The 15,701-nt window shown below is 35.4% G+C and overlaps 1 protein-coding gene across 1 annotated transcript in view; it reads left to right on the top strand.

Annotated features, from left to right (window-relative positions):
• Ars2 (arsenic resistance protein 2) overlaps positions 1–15,701 on the top strand; it is a 91,303-nt gene that overhangs the window by 16,481 nt on the left and 59,121 nt on the right. Inside the window, exons 2-4 of the mRNA XM_083127894.1 lie at positions 1,980–2,101; positions 4,561–4,686; positions 13,372–13,479. Of these exons, the coding sequence (XP_082984020.1) occupies positions 1,986–2,101; positions 4,561–4,686; positions 13,372–13,479 (350 nt within the window). The 5' untranslated portion in view covers positions 1,980–1,985. The remainder of the gene's footprint in view (positions 1–1,979; positions 2,102–4,560; positions 4,687–13,371; positions 13,480–15,701) is intronic.

Genomic DNA, 15,701 nt, shown 5'->3' with positions numbered 1-15,701 from the left:
TACAAGTCCTAGTTGGAAAGTGCCATTTTTCTGACTTATGTAGTAATGACAGTGTGATTGCAAGAATGAAAAATTTTGACATTGCTCTTAATTGGCTGGATCAGATGTGGATGACAGTTCTTGAAGACTGTAACAACAATGCCTTTATACTGTTTGTCCAGAAGATTTTAATGCTTTCACATGGAAATGCTTCTGCTGAGCACAGTTTCTCTGTAAATAAGCGATGCCTTGTGGATAATCTTGATGAGGACTCACTTATTGCTCAATGATGTTTACATGATGCAATTGTAAGTTATGGAGGGCTTCAAAAAGTCCCTATAACAAAATCTTTAATCCATGCAGCAAGGAATGCAAATGGAAAGTGGAAGGAAGCATGATACATAGAGGCACATATTTTTGGTAAATAAAAAAGCAAAATTTCGGTACAAAAACTGAGTCAATTTCGGGTTCAAAAGCGGTAAATAAAATAAAATATCGGTGTTATAGCGGTGAAAAATGGGATGAAAAGTGGTACATAAAAACACATATTGGTTTTAAAATTGTGAATATAATCCTAAATTTGATTTAAAAACTACACTTATTCCACAGAATTAACATTTCACTTTCCAATATTAACAGCAGAATTAGTCAATTTTCCGGGAATTGCATAACTCTCAGGATAATTCAGACCTCAGAAGGTGTCGCATCGGTGAATAAACCCTGAATTTCGTGTTTAAGAGTTAATTTCGCTTTTTGCAGTTCATTTTGCATTATTTCGTGACAAAATATGGTCACAAAATGCATCTCACACCTTTCAAAAACATGAAAATTAACACTACAATGTGTTTTTTCAAATTTCGTTTTTTTGTCAAAAACGAAATATGCATGCCTCTAATGATACAACAAAAACTCAGAAGACTCATTTAGAAGAGAGGATAAGAAGTATGGCAGAACTGAAAGAACTGAGTACAAAGAAAGCTAAAATCCTTGAGAGATCTGCAAAGGAAATACAAGAATTTGATGAAAAGATGAAAGCATTAATGAAGAAAATAGTGTAGTTGTGTTTTTTGAGTAATGTGTTCTTTTGCATTTATTTTAAAGGAAGAAAACTATTATACAAAATTACATTCAGTTTATAAACATATATATTATTTTTCTTGTGGCTACTGAATTGTTATGGAAATAAATTAACTCCAAAAAATTGGTAAAATAATTATTTTATAATGTGTGGGTGTTTCGGATGGCTTTAAGGGGTGAAGGGAGGCCATAAATAATTTCACATAATGTGATAATGAAATCTTGCTAGTATATTGGTAAATTTCCATAAATATACAGATACAAGAGGATAAAGTGTGCTTTGTGTTGAAAAGATTAATGTGATGTACTACAGTTTACGGTTTTAAACTTGAGTGTGACTAAGTGAATTTTCATCTAAGTGCTCTGATTTTCTTACATATATCACCTTTGACTGGGTGCCAAAACTTCGGGGTTGGGGCAAAGACAGTTAATTTTTTGTTGGTAGATACGGGATAGCATTAAGAGATGATACTGGTGGGGCAAAAAGTAGGGGGACATACACTCATACACTCCCCTAATCGCTGCTACTGTACATACATGTTCATGTACATTAATTGCCCTAATTACTTGGTCTGGAAAACCTGGAAAGTCAGGGAATTTTGTTTTCACAAAATAGTAGACACCCTGTAGATGTATTAAGGTCACATTTCAAAATGTTTTAGCCATAGTTCGATTCACTACTTCATTAGACTGTATTTGTGAAAAAAAAACTGCTCCTGAGAGAAATGTTCTGATGCTTGAATTATTTTTATTTTTTGTACCCCTATATATGTGTGTGTCTGTGTGTACATATAAAACTTTATATATATATATATATGCATACATATGTTCTCCATCCCAGAAGAGTTACATTTTCTAAGTATGTACTTCTGTTCATGTATTTGTATTTTGTGGTATATATATTCTTTGTCTCTTCTTTACAGAGAAAAATGGGAGATAGCGATGACGAATATGACCGTAAACGGAGAGACAAGTTCCGTGGAGAAAGAAATGAATATAGGGATGGGCGTCGTGATGACAGACGAAGAGAAGACTGGATTGAAAGGTAAGAGTACATTTCAACAACGTTTAGTGATGAGGGAAATCCCAAGACCCAAATATGTCAACATTTCCATGTATATGTGCCTGTTTTACATAATGTGATTTCATAACTTGCTAGGTGCACATACAAATCCTTACATCATTGTGAGATTGTGTTTGATGCCCAAAAGTTTATACAGGGTGCATATAAAGTCTCGATCCAACATCTTTCTGTAGCACAACTGGAGTAATAATCTATGGGCCCTGTAAGGCGAGAGTTGAACATACCTTATGCCACAGTGTGGAAAATTTTGTCATCTTAGCTGAAAAAAAACTGACCTAGGAGTGTGTTTTGATTTGCTTGATGTTGCAAACAATGAAGACTTAGCAACATTTCACATCTTCGCTAGGCTAGTGTAAACAAACATAACTGTTGTGTATGGGCAGATCAAAAGTGCAAACATAATCCACAGTCCATTCCTGTGTACAGAACCCACAGGCACAAGTTTAGGGTTGCCAATTTGGTGCGAAGAATCTCATTGTTATATTCAATATGTAAGGAGTTGTAATAGCTTCACTGTGGAGTTAAAATTCTACATTGATGCAATGTAATTCAACGTATTTGAAATACACCGGAAGGGATATTATTAATATTCCATAAGGACAATGAAAAACATATTACGTTTATAAAATTAGGCCGCCAGTTTCAATTCTAATAATTATGAGTGCGCCGATTTGAAAATTTAACTGTTACCGATAAGATAATAGTATAAAATTTACCAACATTGATAACTTGATAAAATTTGCAAATTTTCTGAAACACATGGGAAGCATAGCTCAGATGATTATAGGGGATTCCTGTAAAGAGATTAACATTAAATTTAAGGTAGAGAGACTTAACATAGTGCTTAAGTTACTGGATCATGTTGTGCCTGTTTATGAAAGAACACAATTAGACACATAAGTAATAATAACGAGATATAGTCTTATATAGGGGCTATCCACGAATAAACATAAGCAAATCGAATACTACAATCAGCTGGGGGACTTCAGCACAGCAACTTCCGGTTCAGTTTACATGTTACCGTTGGTGGACAATTGAAGCTCATACTTGTGGCTTTTTTCTCTTTTTGTATGTCAGATAAAATATATCACGTAAAAGTACTTAATGGCGAGGAGATGATGATGGTCCTGGTAAATTAGATGATTTTTCAAATCCATTAAATGCGCAACTAAGAAGAAATACTGAATTATCCCAGAATGTCATCTGCACTGTAGCATTTTTGTCCATATTTATACATATTTAGTTCAAACTACTGGTGTCTACACAAGACAGACACTTAAAGCCTATAAATCTTTGGATGCCTACAATTATTTTTCAGATGAGAATGGAAAATGTTTAAAATTCTGGTGTTTGGTATTCCAGACTGTGGAAATTTTCAGTATGGGAAATATTAAAAAGATTTCTATCACTCTTTTGGTAGATATGAACAATACATATGATGCTAAAATATGCAATTATTTAAGATTTTTTACAAAAATATAATTATTTGTTAACCAATAATCAGTACAAGTGTCACGTAAAAACTCACCACTCGTACTTGCTTCTGTTACTTGTTGATTTTCTCATCTTGTTATTACCTTTACATGTGAATTAAATATTCCAGCTCTTGGAGTTAAGTTGCATTCTAAATGTGAGTGTTTAGCTAAAATCTGAAAATATTGTGATTTTCTTCCGGACATATTCATGTACATTAATTGCCCCAATGATTTGGTCTGGAAAAGTCGGGGAATTTTGTGTTTATGAGTTTGTAGGCACCCTGTATTTTACTCTTTTCCATCCAGAATTGTTATCATTACGTAACACGTCTGTGGTCAGCGTAGGAAGTTGTAAAAGATAAGGTCTCCACTTTTACATAGTGTTGATAAAGTTGGACACTCATTCAGTGGCCTCAGCATGTGGAGATGAAGATAACAAGGGTCCTAGAGCAGTTGGACCTCAAGTAGTTCATGATCAAGAATCCACTGATGCAATCCATAGCGACTTCGAATACTTCTGTTTGCGAACCAAACCCAGAACTAGTCAGCCATTACCAGTCAGAAAATGTTGTACGTGTACCTCTTTATATGATGTGTGTGACCAGACGACTTGGAAAGGTTTTGGCTTACAAAAGAAAGTGGTATATTTTGACATCACAAAATCAGAGTACATGAATTATATCTTTATATTCATAAAAATTAAGAACAAATTTGCATATTTATGCTCAATTACATGCTGTTTATAGATATATGTGATTAGTAATTTTACCAATGTATGTGCATGTAATGGCCAATACCATGAGAGTAATGATTAATGTATCCCATCCCTAATAATGCATTTTCCAGTACAGCCTGTAGTATGTCAGTTTTCAGTACCATAAAAAAAAAGTCCGCTATAAAGAGATACAATGTTGTTTAATATGATTTTAATGTTTTGCCTTTTAGAGAGTCTTCATGGGGTAGGAATAGAGGACGAACAGATTACCGTGACTACCGTACCAGGGACAGCAGGTATAGTCCGGTCCGAAGTCATGACATATCTCCTTCAGTAAAACGTATGAGAACAGATTGGTAAGTGATGTAGTTGAAGTGCTGCTTTTTTAATTAATAATAGTGTAGAAATATCATGTTAAACCAATAATATAGAGACCTACTATTTGCAAAAATATATAATAACTGCATGTACTCGAATGCATCCATTCATTGGATGCACTGAAGGAAAAATGGAAATTCATCCAAGAGCAAGGCTGAATTTGCCACTTCTTTTGTGGCTGGGATCCGCAATGTGTGGGGAACAACCTTCAAACCTAGTATGGTCATTCCTAGCAGGGTACCTTACCATTGTTTTCATGGTTTATGTGAAATCCATATTCTGGGTATTTCAAATACAATTTTTTGAACGTAGCCTTTATGCTGTATTTTTGTATACCTCATTGGTTTCAAATGGTTTTAGATGATTGTGTATCAAATGCAGCACAAGTGATGTCAATTCCGACTAGATTTATCTGTGATAGTTTGATCGATAGGGCTGATGTGCTGAAAATGAACAGGGCTTCAGATATGCATTCATTCGTTGCATTTTTTTAAGCAGAAATAAGAAATTCTTCCGTGAAGGAGGCTGAATTTAATATCTCCAGTATGGCTTGTAATGAGAAGATGTTGAGCCAAACACTCAAACCAAATATGTGCATAGATGGCAACTTGTAATGAACATTGAGTTCTTGGTTTTTTTATTCCATATGCAAAATGCATATATTCTTACACATAGGTTCAAATAATGCCTGCATTAGTGTGTCAAATATGAATGTTTCACCTCCAATTTTTTAATGTAGCCTTTATGCTGTACTTTGTATACCCTCCTTAGTTTCAATTAGTTTTACTGGTAGGTGATTGTATACAGTAATGCAGCACAAGTGATGTGAATTCCAACTAGATTTATCTGTGATAGTTTCGATAGGGCTGATGTGCTGAAAATGAATAGGACGTAAGATATGCATTCATTCAATTGGAAGGAATTCTTCCAAGAACAAGACTGAATTTATTTCCTCTACTATGCGCTTTAATTTAGAATGTCTGGAGCTCAACTTTCAAACAATATATGTGCCTTCATAGTACCTTGTAATGAAGAATAGGCTTCTTTATTTGTTTTTCATGGCATATTCGAAATGAACTTACGTAATCTGAATATACACAGTGTGACCCAGTGAAAAGGTGATCAACCTTAAATGAAACACAAGGAGTTATTGTTTTTGAAAGTAGTCTCATTTTTTATTCAGTACACTGTTGAAAACAATTGGAAAACTGTTTCAAACAGTCCTGGAAGTCCTCTGCTGGAATTCTTTTCAGAAGCTCTGTTGCAATTTTTGGATGTTCTCGGTTAAACTTCCATGATCAACTTTAATTTTGTAAACAACCAAAAGTCTGCAGGAGAGTAGGGTGGATGGTAAAACATAACATCACGTTTTTTTGGCCAAATAATCACAAGTAATAAACAAAGGGGACACACACACACACACACACCTTCCCTTAAAATTAGTTGGAATGTGGTTTTTGGGATGCTAGCGAGTTTCTCCATCCGTCTGACAAGCAGGAGCAAGAAGCCGACCTCAATCGGCGACCCAGTTCATCCCATAGATGTTCGATAGGGTTGAGGTCAGGGCTATGAGCAGGCCAATCCAGTCGGGTGACATTATTTTCTACATACCACTCCATGGTAGCCCTGCAAACATGACAAGTTGCATTATCGTCCTGGAACACTCATTCTTAGTTGCCATAGAAATGCCACAATGTGGGGAGCATGGAGCTGTCAAGAATATATCGGTAGGATGCAGACGTCATGTGGCCATACACCGGTACCAGTGGACCCACGCCATGCCAGCTGAAACAACCCCTGAAGATGATGCCGCCACCATCATATTTCACTGTGGGCACTACACACTCGGGTAACAGACATTCTCCGGGTAATCGCCATACCCACACTCTCCCATCTGATCGAAACAGTGAAGCGTGATTCATCGCTCTATAGGACCTTCCGCCATTGCTCCACCGTCCAGTTTCTCCGCTCTTTACACCAGTGTAGTCTCTGCCATTTATTGTTTTTTGTTGTCAGGGGTTTGTGGACAGCGGCTCGACCATGATAACCGAGCTCCTGGGCCTCCTTGCGAAGTGTCTTGGTCGGAACAGTCAAATTGGTCTCACTTTGTAACTCTTCTGCAATCGAATGCATCGGACGGGTCCTGTTTTTCCGAATCTCACTCTTCAGCACTCTCCTGTCCCGGTTGTCCAATTTTGTGGGTCTTCCACTTCCTGATGCATTGCTGTAGTGTACCTTTTCCTTCCACTTCTTGATGACAAAGGCTACAGTTGATTTAGGGACCTGTCGGCCATCAGCTATGCTATGTATACTCGTGCCTCCTATAGAGCAGCCTACTATGATCCCTCTTTCAAACATCCTGAGCTCTTTCCTGTCCATCATTTTATCAGCGAATGATCTGAGAAGCCTCCTGCTGCCATATATATACACCCGTCTGTACACGAGGAGTTCATTTCAGAGTTGAAACCAGGGTGTCCAATGACTTTCTTCCACATAGTGTATAATTCAAGTACTAGCTGCATACGTACGCGAGATACAGATGTTTCAATTTCAACTACAGTTTTTGAGTGTAGCCATTGTACTTTCACATACCTCATTGGCATAGTCACACATTTATGGTAAATGAAAAGTCAGTATTTTGGTACAAAAACTAGGAACATTTCAGAATCAAAACAAGAATACAAAATGTCATTTTTGTTTTAAAATAATGAAGTCCCAAATTTGATTCCAAAAACTACAATTATTACACAAAATAAACTTATTCTTTCCAATAGCACATTTATTAAGTTACCAGAGTATTAAATTTATTCATGTATAAAGTGAACAATTTTACTTCTCAAATATTTACAGTAGCATTGATAAATTTTCCATGACTTGCATAACTTGCAGGTAATTTAGACTTCAGAAAGTGCTGCATTAGTAAATAATCTCTATATCTCATGTTTAATACTTCATTTCACATCATTTAATGATGAGACATGGTAGGAAAATTCACCTCACAACTTTCAAAACATAAAAAATTAACATTACAGTGTGCTACTGCGTTATTTCACATCTCTCGCTTCCGTCAGAAACTAAATATGCATGCCTCTACTCATTGGTTTTAAATGGTTTTAGTTGGTCGTATTTGAATGCAGCACAAGTGATGTGAATTCCAACTAGATTTATCTGTGATAGTTTGATCGATAGGGCTGATCTGCTGAAATAAATGGGCATCCATGCATTTCTTGATAGAGTGAAACAATTGTTGAATGAAATGTGTGTTCTCATGGCAAGTTTAATGAACATGTGTAGTATTAATTTTTTTCATGATGTATGCTTTGCACATATTTTCAGAATATGCAAATAGGGAATTCAGTTAATGGCTGCAAAATGAGAGATGCGGATGTTTCAAGTACAGTTTTTGAATGTAGCCTTTGTATATCTCATTGGTTTTTAATAGTTTGAGTTGATTGTATATCAACGCAGCACAAGTGATGTCAATTCCAGCTTGATTTATCTGTGATAGTTTGATCGATAGGGCTGATGTGCTGAAAATGACTAGGGCTTCAGATTTGCATTCATTCATTGCATTTTTTTCAATGAAAGTAGAAATTCTTCCTTGAACGAGGCTGAATTAAATCACCTCTACTATACCTTTGATTGAGATTGTGTGGAGCCAAACATTCAAAGCAAATTGTAAATAACATTGGGTTTCTTTGTTGTTCATTAAAACCGTGGTGGAACAGCCCGTGAGACCCAGGCCATACTACTGACTGCTAGCCTCAATCCCATCAGAAGTTAGAGATCATCGAACCACTATCAGGGTGGCATATGGTCAATGCAACAAATCCCCAGTCATGATCGTAAGTTTTCATGACCAGGATGTGCTACTCATTCATAGCTCCCAAATTTCCTCACGATGGTGGTTGGCCACCGGTTCCATACACAGGCTGAAATCTCAGGTAAAGAATTGTTTTGCTTCCCCTAGGAGATTCGAACCTTTGTGTATCCCGCAGGAGAGCCCAAGGTTAGCACCTTAACCTGTACAGGGTGCGGTACGGAACTTTGTTTCTATTGCATATGCAAGATGCATATATTCTTCCACACAAGTTCAAGTAATGCCTGGAATAATATGTTAGATATGAGTGTATCACCTTCAATAGTTTAATGCAGCCGTTATGCTGTACTTTGGTATTTCTAATTGGTTGTAAGTAGTTTTAGTTGATTGTATATCAATGCAGCACAAGTGATGTCAATTCCAACTAGATTTATCTGTGATAGTTTGATCGATAGGGCTGATGTGCTGAAATAAATGGGCATCCATGCATTTCTTGATAGAGTGAAACAATTGTTCAATGAAATGTGTGTTCTCATGGCAAGTTTAATGAACATGTGTAGTATTAATTTTTTTCATAATGTATGCTCTGCACATATTTCCAGAATATGCAGATAGGTAATTCAATTAATGGCTGCAAAAATATGGGAGATGTGGATGTTTCAAGTACAGTTTTTGAATGTAGCCTTTCTATACCTCATTGGTTTTTATTAATTTTAGTTGATTGTATATCAATGCAGCACAAGTGATGTCAATTCCAACTTCATTTATCTGTGATAGTTTGATCGATAGGGCTGATGTGCTGAAAGTGAATACGGCATCAGATGTTCATTCATTCACTGCATTTTTTGAAGTAAAGAAGAAATGTATCACCCCCACTATGGGTGGATTGACAATATGTTGATATGAACGTATTTTAAGTATGAATTGATATCTTCCATCCACATTTTTACCCATTTAGAGAAAGCCATTGAGTTACATGGTTGAATTAGTAAGAAACAAGGGTTCAATGCAGAAGTATCTTAAGTGTAATTAAGAATTGAATTGATCTATTGTTTCCAGCTGTTTGCACAAGTAAAAATATAATTAGCGTAAATCTCATTGTACTGTGGTGGTGGGTTTTTCTGTAGAGAAATAAGTTCTATCCTTACATATCTGCAGTAAATCATGCATATTGTAATTTTATGAAGTTATAATCGAGCATTTTGCAAGATGAGATATAGAACATATTTCGTACATAGCTATTTGTAGTTTTGATATTGTATTCTACAAATTGTTTACCGAATACATTTTGCTTGATATTCTTTAAATACAAATTATATATGTACATACTTAGATAACTACTTTCAAACTACATGAACATGTAATGCCTTAAAATGCTACATAACTGTCCCAGATCAGCCAAGTTTGTACAGTTGGGGGTCAGTGTTTATATCATAATTTGAGTGACGACGATTCTGGCAACAGTGTGTGGCTGACAACAGTGTTGTTATTGTGTGTGTGAATTGCCATTTGCAGTAGACTGTGCTTTAGTTGTTCGTTGTTACCCTGTGCAGCATGGTGAATTTTTTGGAACAGAAAGTGAATGCCCGTGATGGTGGCCTGCTCAGTCCCCAGATTTGCTCTCCTCGGCTTTTTTTTTGTAAGCAGGAGGTATTCCAAACACGTTATGCTACGATTTTGAGCTGATGGATTCCATCAGAGATGTCATTACCGGTATCCCAACAAACATGTGGAAAGAGTAATGGCCAGCATTACACCTCTTAGAAGAATGTGTGGAGTGCCGGGTGTTAATACAGTGAAACCTCAATTTTATGTTTTTCAGGGGACCAAGGTGAATGAAATTTAAAATGCAGGGAAAATTTTGCAGTATTTTGCCCTTTTGGAACCATGAGAATTGATGTATAATGCGTACAGATGCATTTTTATAGTAAATAGAAGATCCAGATATCGGTACAAAACTGGACATATTTTGTGATCAAAAATGGGATATAAAATAGCATATCGGTGTTAAAATGGTGAATAAAACCCTAAATTAAGCTACACTTAAGACTTGAAATTATCCTTTCACTTTTAAGAGCACATTTAATTAGTTATCAGAGTATTAAGTTTATTCCTGTGTATAGGAGTCCATTTTTGCTTCTAAAATATTTACAGCAGAATTAGTCAGTTTTCCATGATTTGCACAGATTAATTCAGACCTCAGATGGTGTCGCATCTGTAAATAAACTCTAAGTTTTGTGTTTGAGTTTATTTCGGATTTGCAGTTCATTACATATAATTTCGACGCAAGACATGGTAGCAAAATGGACCTTACACCTTTCAAAAACATGATAAATTAATACTACAATGTGTTATTTCACATTTCGTGTTTTCATCAAAAACTAAATATGCATGCCCTTAATAATGCAGGAAATTGTAAAATCCGGGAACGTTAAGTCAGCGTCCCACTCTATTCAAACATTAACCAGTAAATGCCATTCCTTTGTGTATAATTAGTAGAGGCACATACTTTTGGCAAATAAGAACAGTCAATTTCGGGTTCAAAAGCAGTAAATAAAATAAAATTTTGCTGTTATAGCAGTGAAAAAGTGGTATATAAAAATGACATTTTGGTTTTAAAATTGTGAATATAATCCAAAAATTTGATTTAAAAACTGCAATTACTACACAGAATAAACATATCCCTTCTAATAACACATTCATGTTGTTACCAGAAGATTAAGTTTATTCCTGTGTAAAGGGGTCCATTTTTGCCTCTCAAATATTTACTGCCGAATTAATCAATTTCCCATGAATTGGATAACTCGCAGGATAATTCTGACTTCAGAAAGTGTCACGTTGGTAAATAAACTCTTAAATTTCGTGTTTGAGTCTATTTTGCAGTTCATTTCACATTATTTCATGACAAAACTGGGTAGGAAAATGCACTTCACACCTTTCAGAAACATGAAAAATGAACATTACAATGTTTCATTTCACATTTTGTGTTTTGTCAAATACGAAATATGCATGCATCTAATAATTAGGTATTAAGGCCATTCAATGAAAATATATTTTTTTACACATACAATTTCAACTTTAAATTATGCTATGAACATTGCTTCACCTTGTATTTTACTGCTGAAAGTATCAGTAGTGCAGTATGTAGCATAACTTGCTTGGAAGCCAAAGGTCCTGTGTTTGCATCACGAGCAAGGAACAAAATTACTATAAGTGGGAAAATAAAAAGAATGTACCACATATTTCCTTCTAAATTCACATATCTTGCTTCACTTCATACAGAATCCACATATTTGTGTAATGCAATTACTTTTCACCCTTTAGTATTATCATAATATCATCAGTAATATGAATTTGAGTCCTATTTACCATTCTAATCTTTCTTTCTCCGATTCTTCTGTCATTTGTTTCTTAAATCTCCAATTTTTCAAACTGTCCTAGAGAAAAGATATCTTAAGTAGCACCATAAGCAGGAATATGAAACCTAGCGTAGTACTGGAAAGAAGGTAGGTAAGGTTAAACTCCATATGTTCACCTGTGACATTTTGTTATTGAAACTCTACTCACTGTACAGTGACAACATATTTGAATGGATTGCTGTAGTGAATTAGGGGTCCCAGGTTTGTTCCCCAGTGGAGGCACATTGGTTTGGATCACCTTTTAAACTTTAGGTCCAGTCGCAAATATCATATTTGAGGTATATGTGAATCCAGATAATTTGACAGTGGAAGGAACCCAATTTTTACAGTCCTGGAATTTACATTTTTCTGTCATAAATTGTTGATCTTGACATAGCAACATGTTACAATTTTATTGTTTTACATTTTCTGCACTCCACATATATTCTGTTTTCTGGTGCATATGTATGCCTATATCCTTCGTGGAGTTCTATTCTTGGGTTAACTGATTTAGTATATTAGAGCTCGTAGTATCTTCTTTGTAGGACCAAGTTCAGTGTTGTTTACACACTTGACTCAAATACTTGAATAGTTTTTATAGTTTTAGGAAACATTTATCAAGAAATGAATTGCTGTATACATCCTTCTTTGGACCTGACCAAAATTCCTGTTCCTAATTTCATGCAAATTTTTTGTCAGTTTTGCATGTCCATTTTCCTGTGTCATGCAAAGAAATAGATTTTTTTTTTAAAAAAAAAAAAACTTCCTTTTAGACTGGTAGGATTAGATAAATCATTTTATCTATAAATCAGTAATTCTATGCTACTATTTGTCATTTTTTATAACTTATTAACATAGCTCATGTACAGCTAGCTATTCAAGGCACAAGCCATCAGACACACATGTTGTTCAGATTCCACTTTAGTGTGTAGGTTCAGTCCTGATTAGCCTTCCTGTGCATAAAGTGGACTTAAATAGATTTCAATGTTATATATCTCAAAGAATAAAGGCATTTACATTCTTCATAAATGTCTGTATTTTATATCAGGTCCAAAATATCAGTATCGGATAATTTTATATATATTGTTTGTTACTATTGGTAAAAATTTCGTGTGTCCTTGCCTAATAAACATACATGTATCTTTTACCCTACAGAGTACTAGAACACATGGATATTCCAAGTTTTAATGAGGTTTTTTAATGGTATGGATACCAAAAGTCTATTTTTCATGAGTACATAACTTTTAGGGAACTTCCCCAATCTTCCCCCTTTTTTAAAAATATTTTAGAGTAAACCACATTATTGGGAAGAATATAAAAGGAAAGTCATTTTGTATCTTGGTGTATATCAGTGTTTTAGGTCCATTGTGAATTTCAAAAAAGTGTCAGTTGCTACCATATTCTTCTGACGGAGAAGCCTCTACTATAGTTAATCTGTTTTGCAGGGATGACCGGAGATTTGGTCATGATTCAGGATACAGCAGTTACAATAGTTGGTCTCATGATAGTTACAGCACTCAGTCATCATACTCAAATCAAAATAACAATCAAAGGTAATTGTTGTGATACTTTTTTGTAAAAGCTTTGTTGTTGTAATAGGGAGAGTCTTAGTAGTTCTGTGTTTAGTTTTAGCATAAATAGTGGTAGTAGTAACAGTACACCCCTTCCCTTTTCAATTATGCACATGAAGCAGATAAGAGACTGTTCATGATAAATAAGATATGTTCCAATGGTACCTTAATTTTATTTGTGTAGCGTTAAGGGTGATTTCAGACCAAAGTGGCGTTTGTCACTTGAGGATTTCACTAATCGAAACCAAGCTTGTTTGCTGGTCATGCTGGTGTGGTGTAGAATGGTTTGTTCCCAAGTGTCACATGTCACTAAAGCCCGACCAGCAAAAGAATAAACTTCAGGAAACTCGAATTTTTCGTCTCCAGTTGTGCGAGTTTCAAGGGGAGAAAAGCAGTGTTGCTACATGCCTGAATTTAGTCGTCGTACACCAAACCTTTTGCTGTCAACATGCACCCTTCGCTCGCATTTCAGGGAGAGTCAGGAAATCGAAGACCCATTCGATTGCTACACAGCGGCAACCATTAGGTTTTGCCGTGCTTGGCCTTGTTGAGAGTGCCACCTGTTCCGAAAACAACTAGAAACAAGAGATTTTGCAAAATGCCACTAGAATTTCCCCTCACCACGGCAACTGGACCAAGCTGATTGACTCAGCAGTTCATGGGACCCTCCCTGGCTTTAGACAGAAAAGACAAAAGTAGAATTTTGAAGTTTGTTCTTTTGCCGAACAGGATTTAGGCCTTACTTTCATGTGACGTTGATGTGAAGTCTCCCTTAAGCTGCGTGCTCTTCCTGCTTATTGAAGAGTATCTTTCATATATATCTGTGTGTGTGTGAGAGAGAGAGAGAGAGAGATAGATTGTGTGTGTGTGTGTGTGAGAGAGAATGATATCAGTTACTTGCATGTTTGATGTCCTTATCTTGTATGTGACAAGTAGACAACATGTGAGTTCGGTACATACAAGATGTGTGTCCTTCCTTCTTCTTGCCTCTAAAATGTTACAACGTTGGAAGGTGCTAAAAAAAACCCAAATCTCATCCCTTTTTATGTGGTCAGCCCATTGTGTCCCATGTTTTTATGGCTTTAGAAACGGACTTCAAGGGGTCAAAAGTCCAGCTAAAAGTGGCATGCATGGCTTCCTTCACTACATTGAGGGTGATGGTCATGTGTAACAGATGAGGCATGGAGAGAGGAAATATTAGACATTGTTGCCTGCCTCTCACTTGTTTCTTTCAGTGTTCCCATGCCGACCCTAACACTGAGGTGACACACATCTGACTAGTACTGAACTCATGTGAATTTTTTTGTGGTAATTAATTTTCTGTAAACTTACAGGGCTGAATTGGTTTCAGTATGTTAGTGTATGAAATTTTGCTTGTAAATATTCGCTAATTCACTTACAACATAATCAGAATATTAAAATAATACTACACATTCACACTCACTCACTCAAAACAATGTTTGCAGGACATTGAAGAAAATTTACTTTATTCCAAAAATATTTTTAACTCCACGAATGGTGCTTGCGTGTATGTCCAGAATATCAGAATTAAAATTGAACCAGTGCTTTCAAAAAATATATTTGCTGATATGAATATCCCCCCACCCCTATTAATTTTGATTTCAGAAAATTGAACTTAAGATTTAATGAATTAGTACCATACTTCTGTCTTTAGTGTGTACAATCATGAGATATGTTAATTAATATTATATATATGACTATTGTAGTACTTAACAGATTTATACACTTGTAGAGTAAATACTGTAATAATAACTGTACTGTACTTCCAAATTTTCCTTCTCCCTTGTCTTAAAACATGACTGGTGAATCCTGCTTTAACTAAGGAAACAAGTACAAATATTAATATTACAGGTCTACTGGAAACATTTTTCCAGAATCCATTATGAATTTGACACGCGAATATGTATCTGTAATTCTGTGTTGTTTTTTGTGCTCCAAAGTAACACAATTCAAATAACGCTTTTTGTAGTTTTTACTTTATTAGTGAACATTAGAGATGATAGAGTTAGAAGTATGGTATTAATATTATGTATTTATTCTGGTCCTTCTGCATTGCGCACCTTGTTTCCATCTACAGTGTACACACAGAAATAGAAATTTCGTAAACTGGTTGTTTAAGTCATTTCTATTTCTTTTCTTTGGGAGCCATATTTAATTTTTACTTTTTAATCGTAAATTAGGGG

The sequence above is a fragment of the Lepisma saccharinum genome, chromosome 8 (assembly GCF_977018435.1).
Source record: "Lepisma saccharinum chromosome 8, izLepSacc3.1, whole genome shotgun sequence".
NCBI classification, from domain to species: Eukaryota; Metazoa; Arthropoda; class Insecta; order Zygentoma; family Lepismatidae; genus Lepisma; species Lepisma saccharinum.
This window is presented reverse-complemented; position numbering and strand designations above follow the sequence as displayed.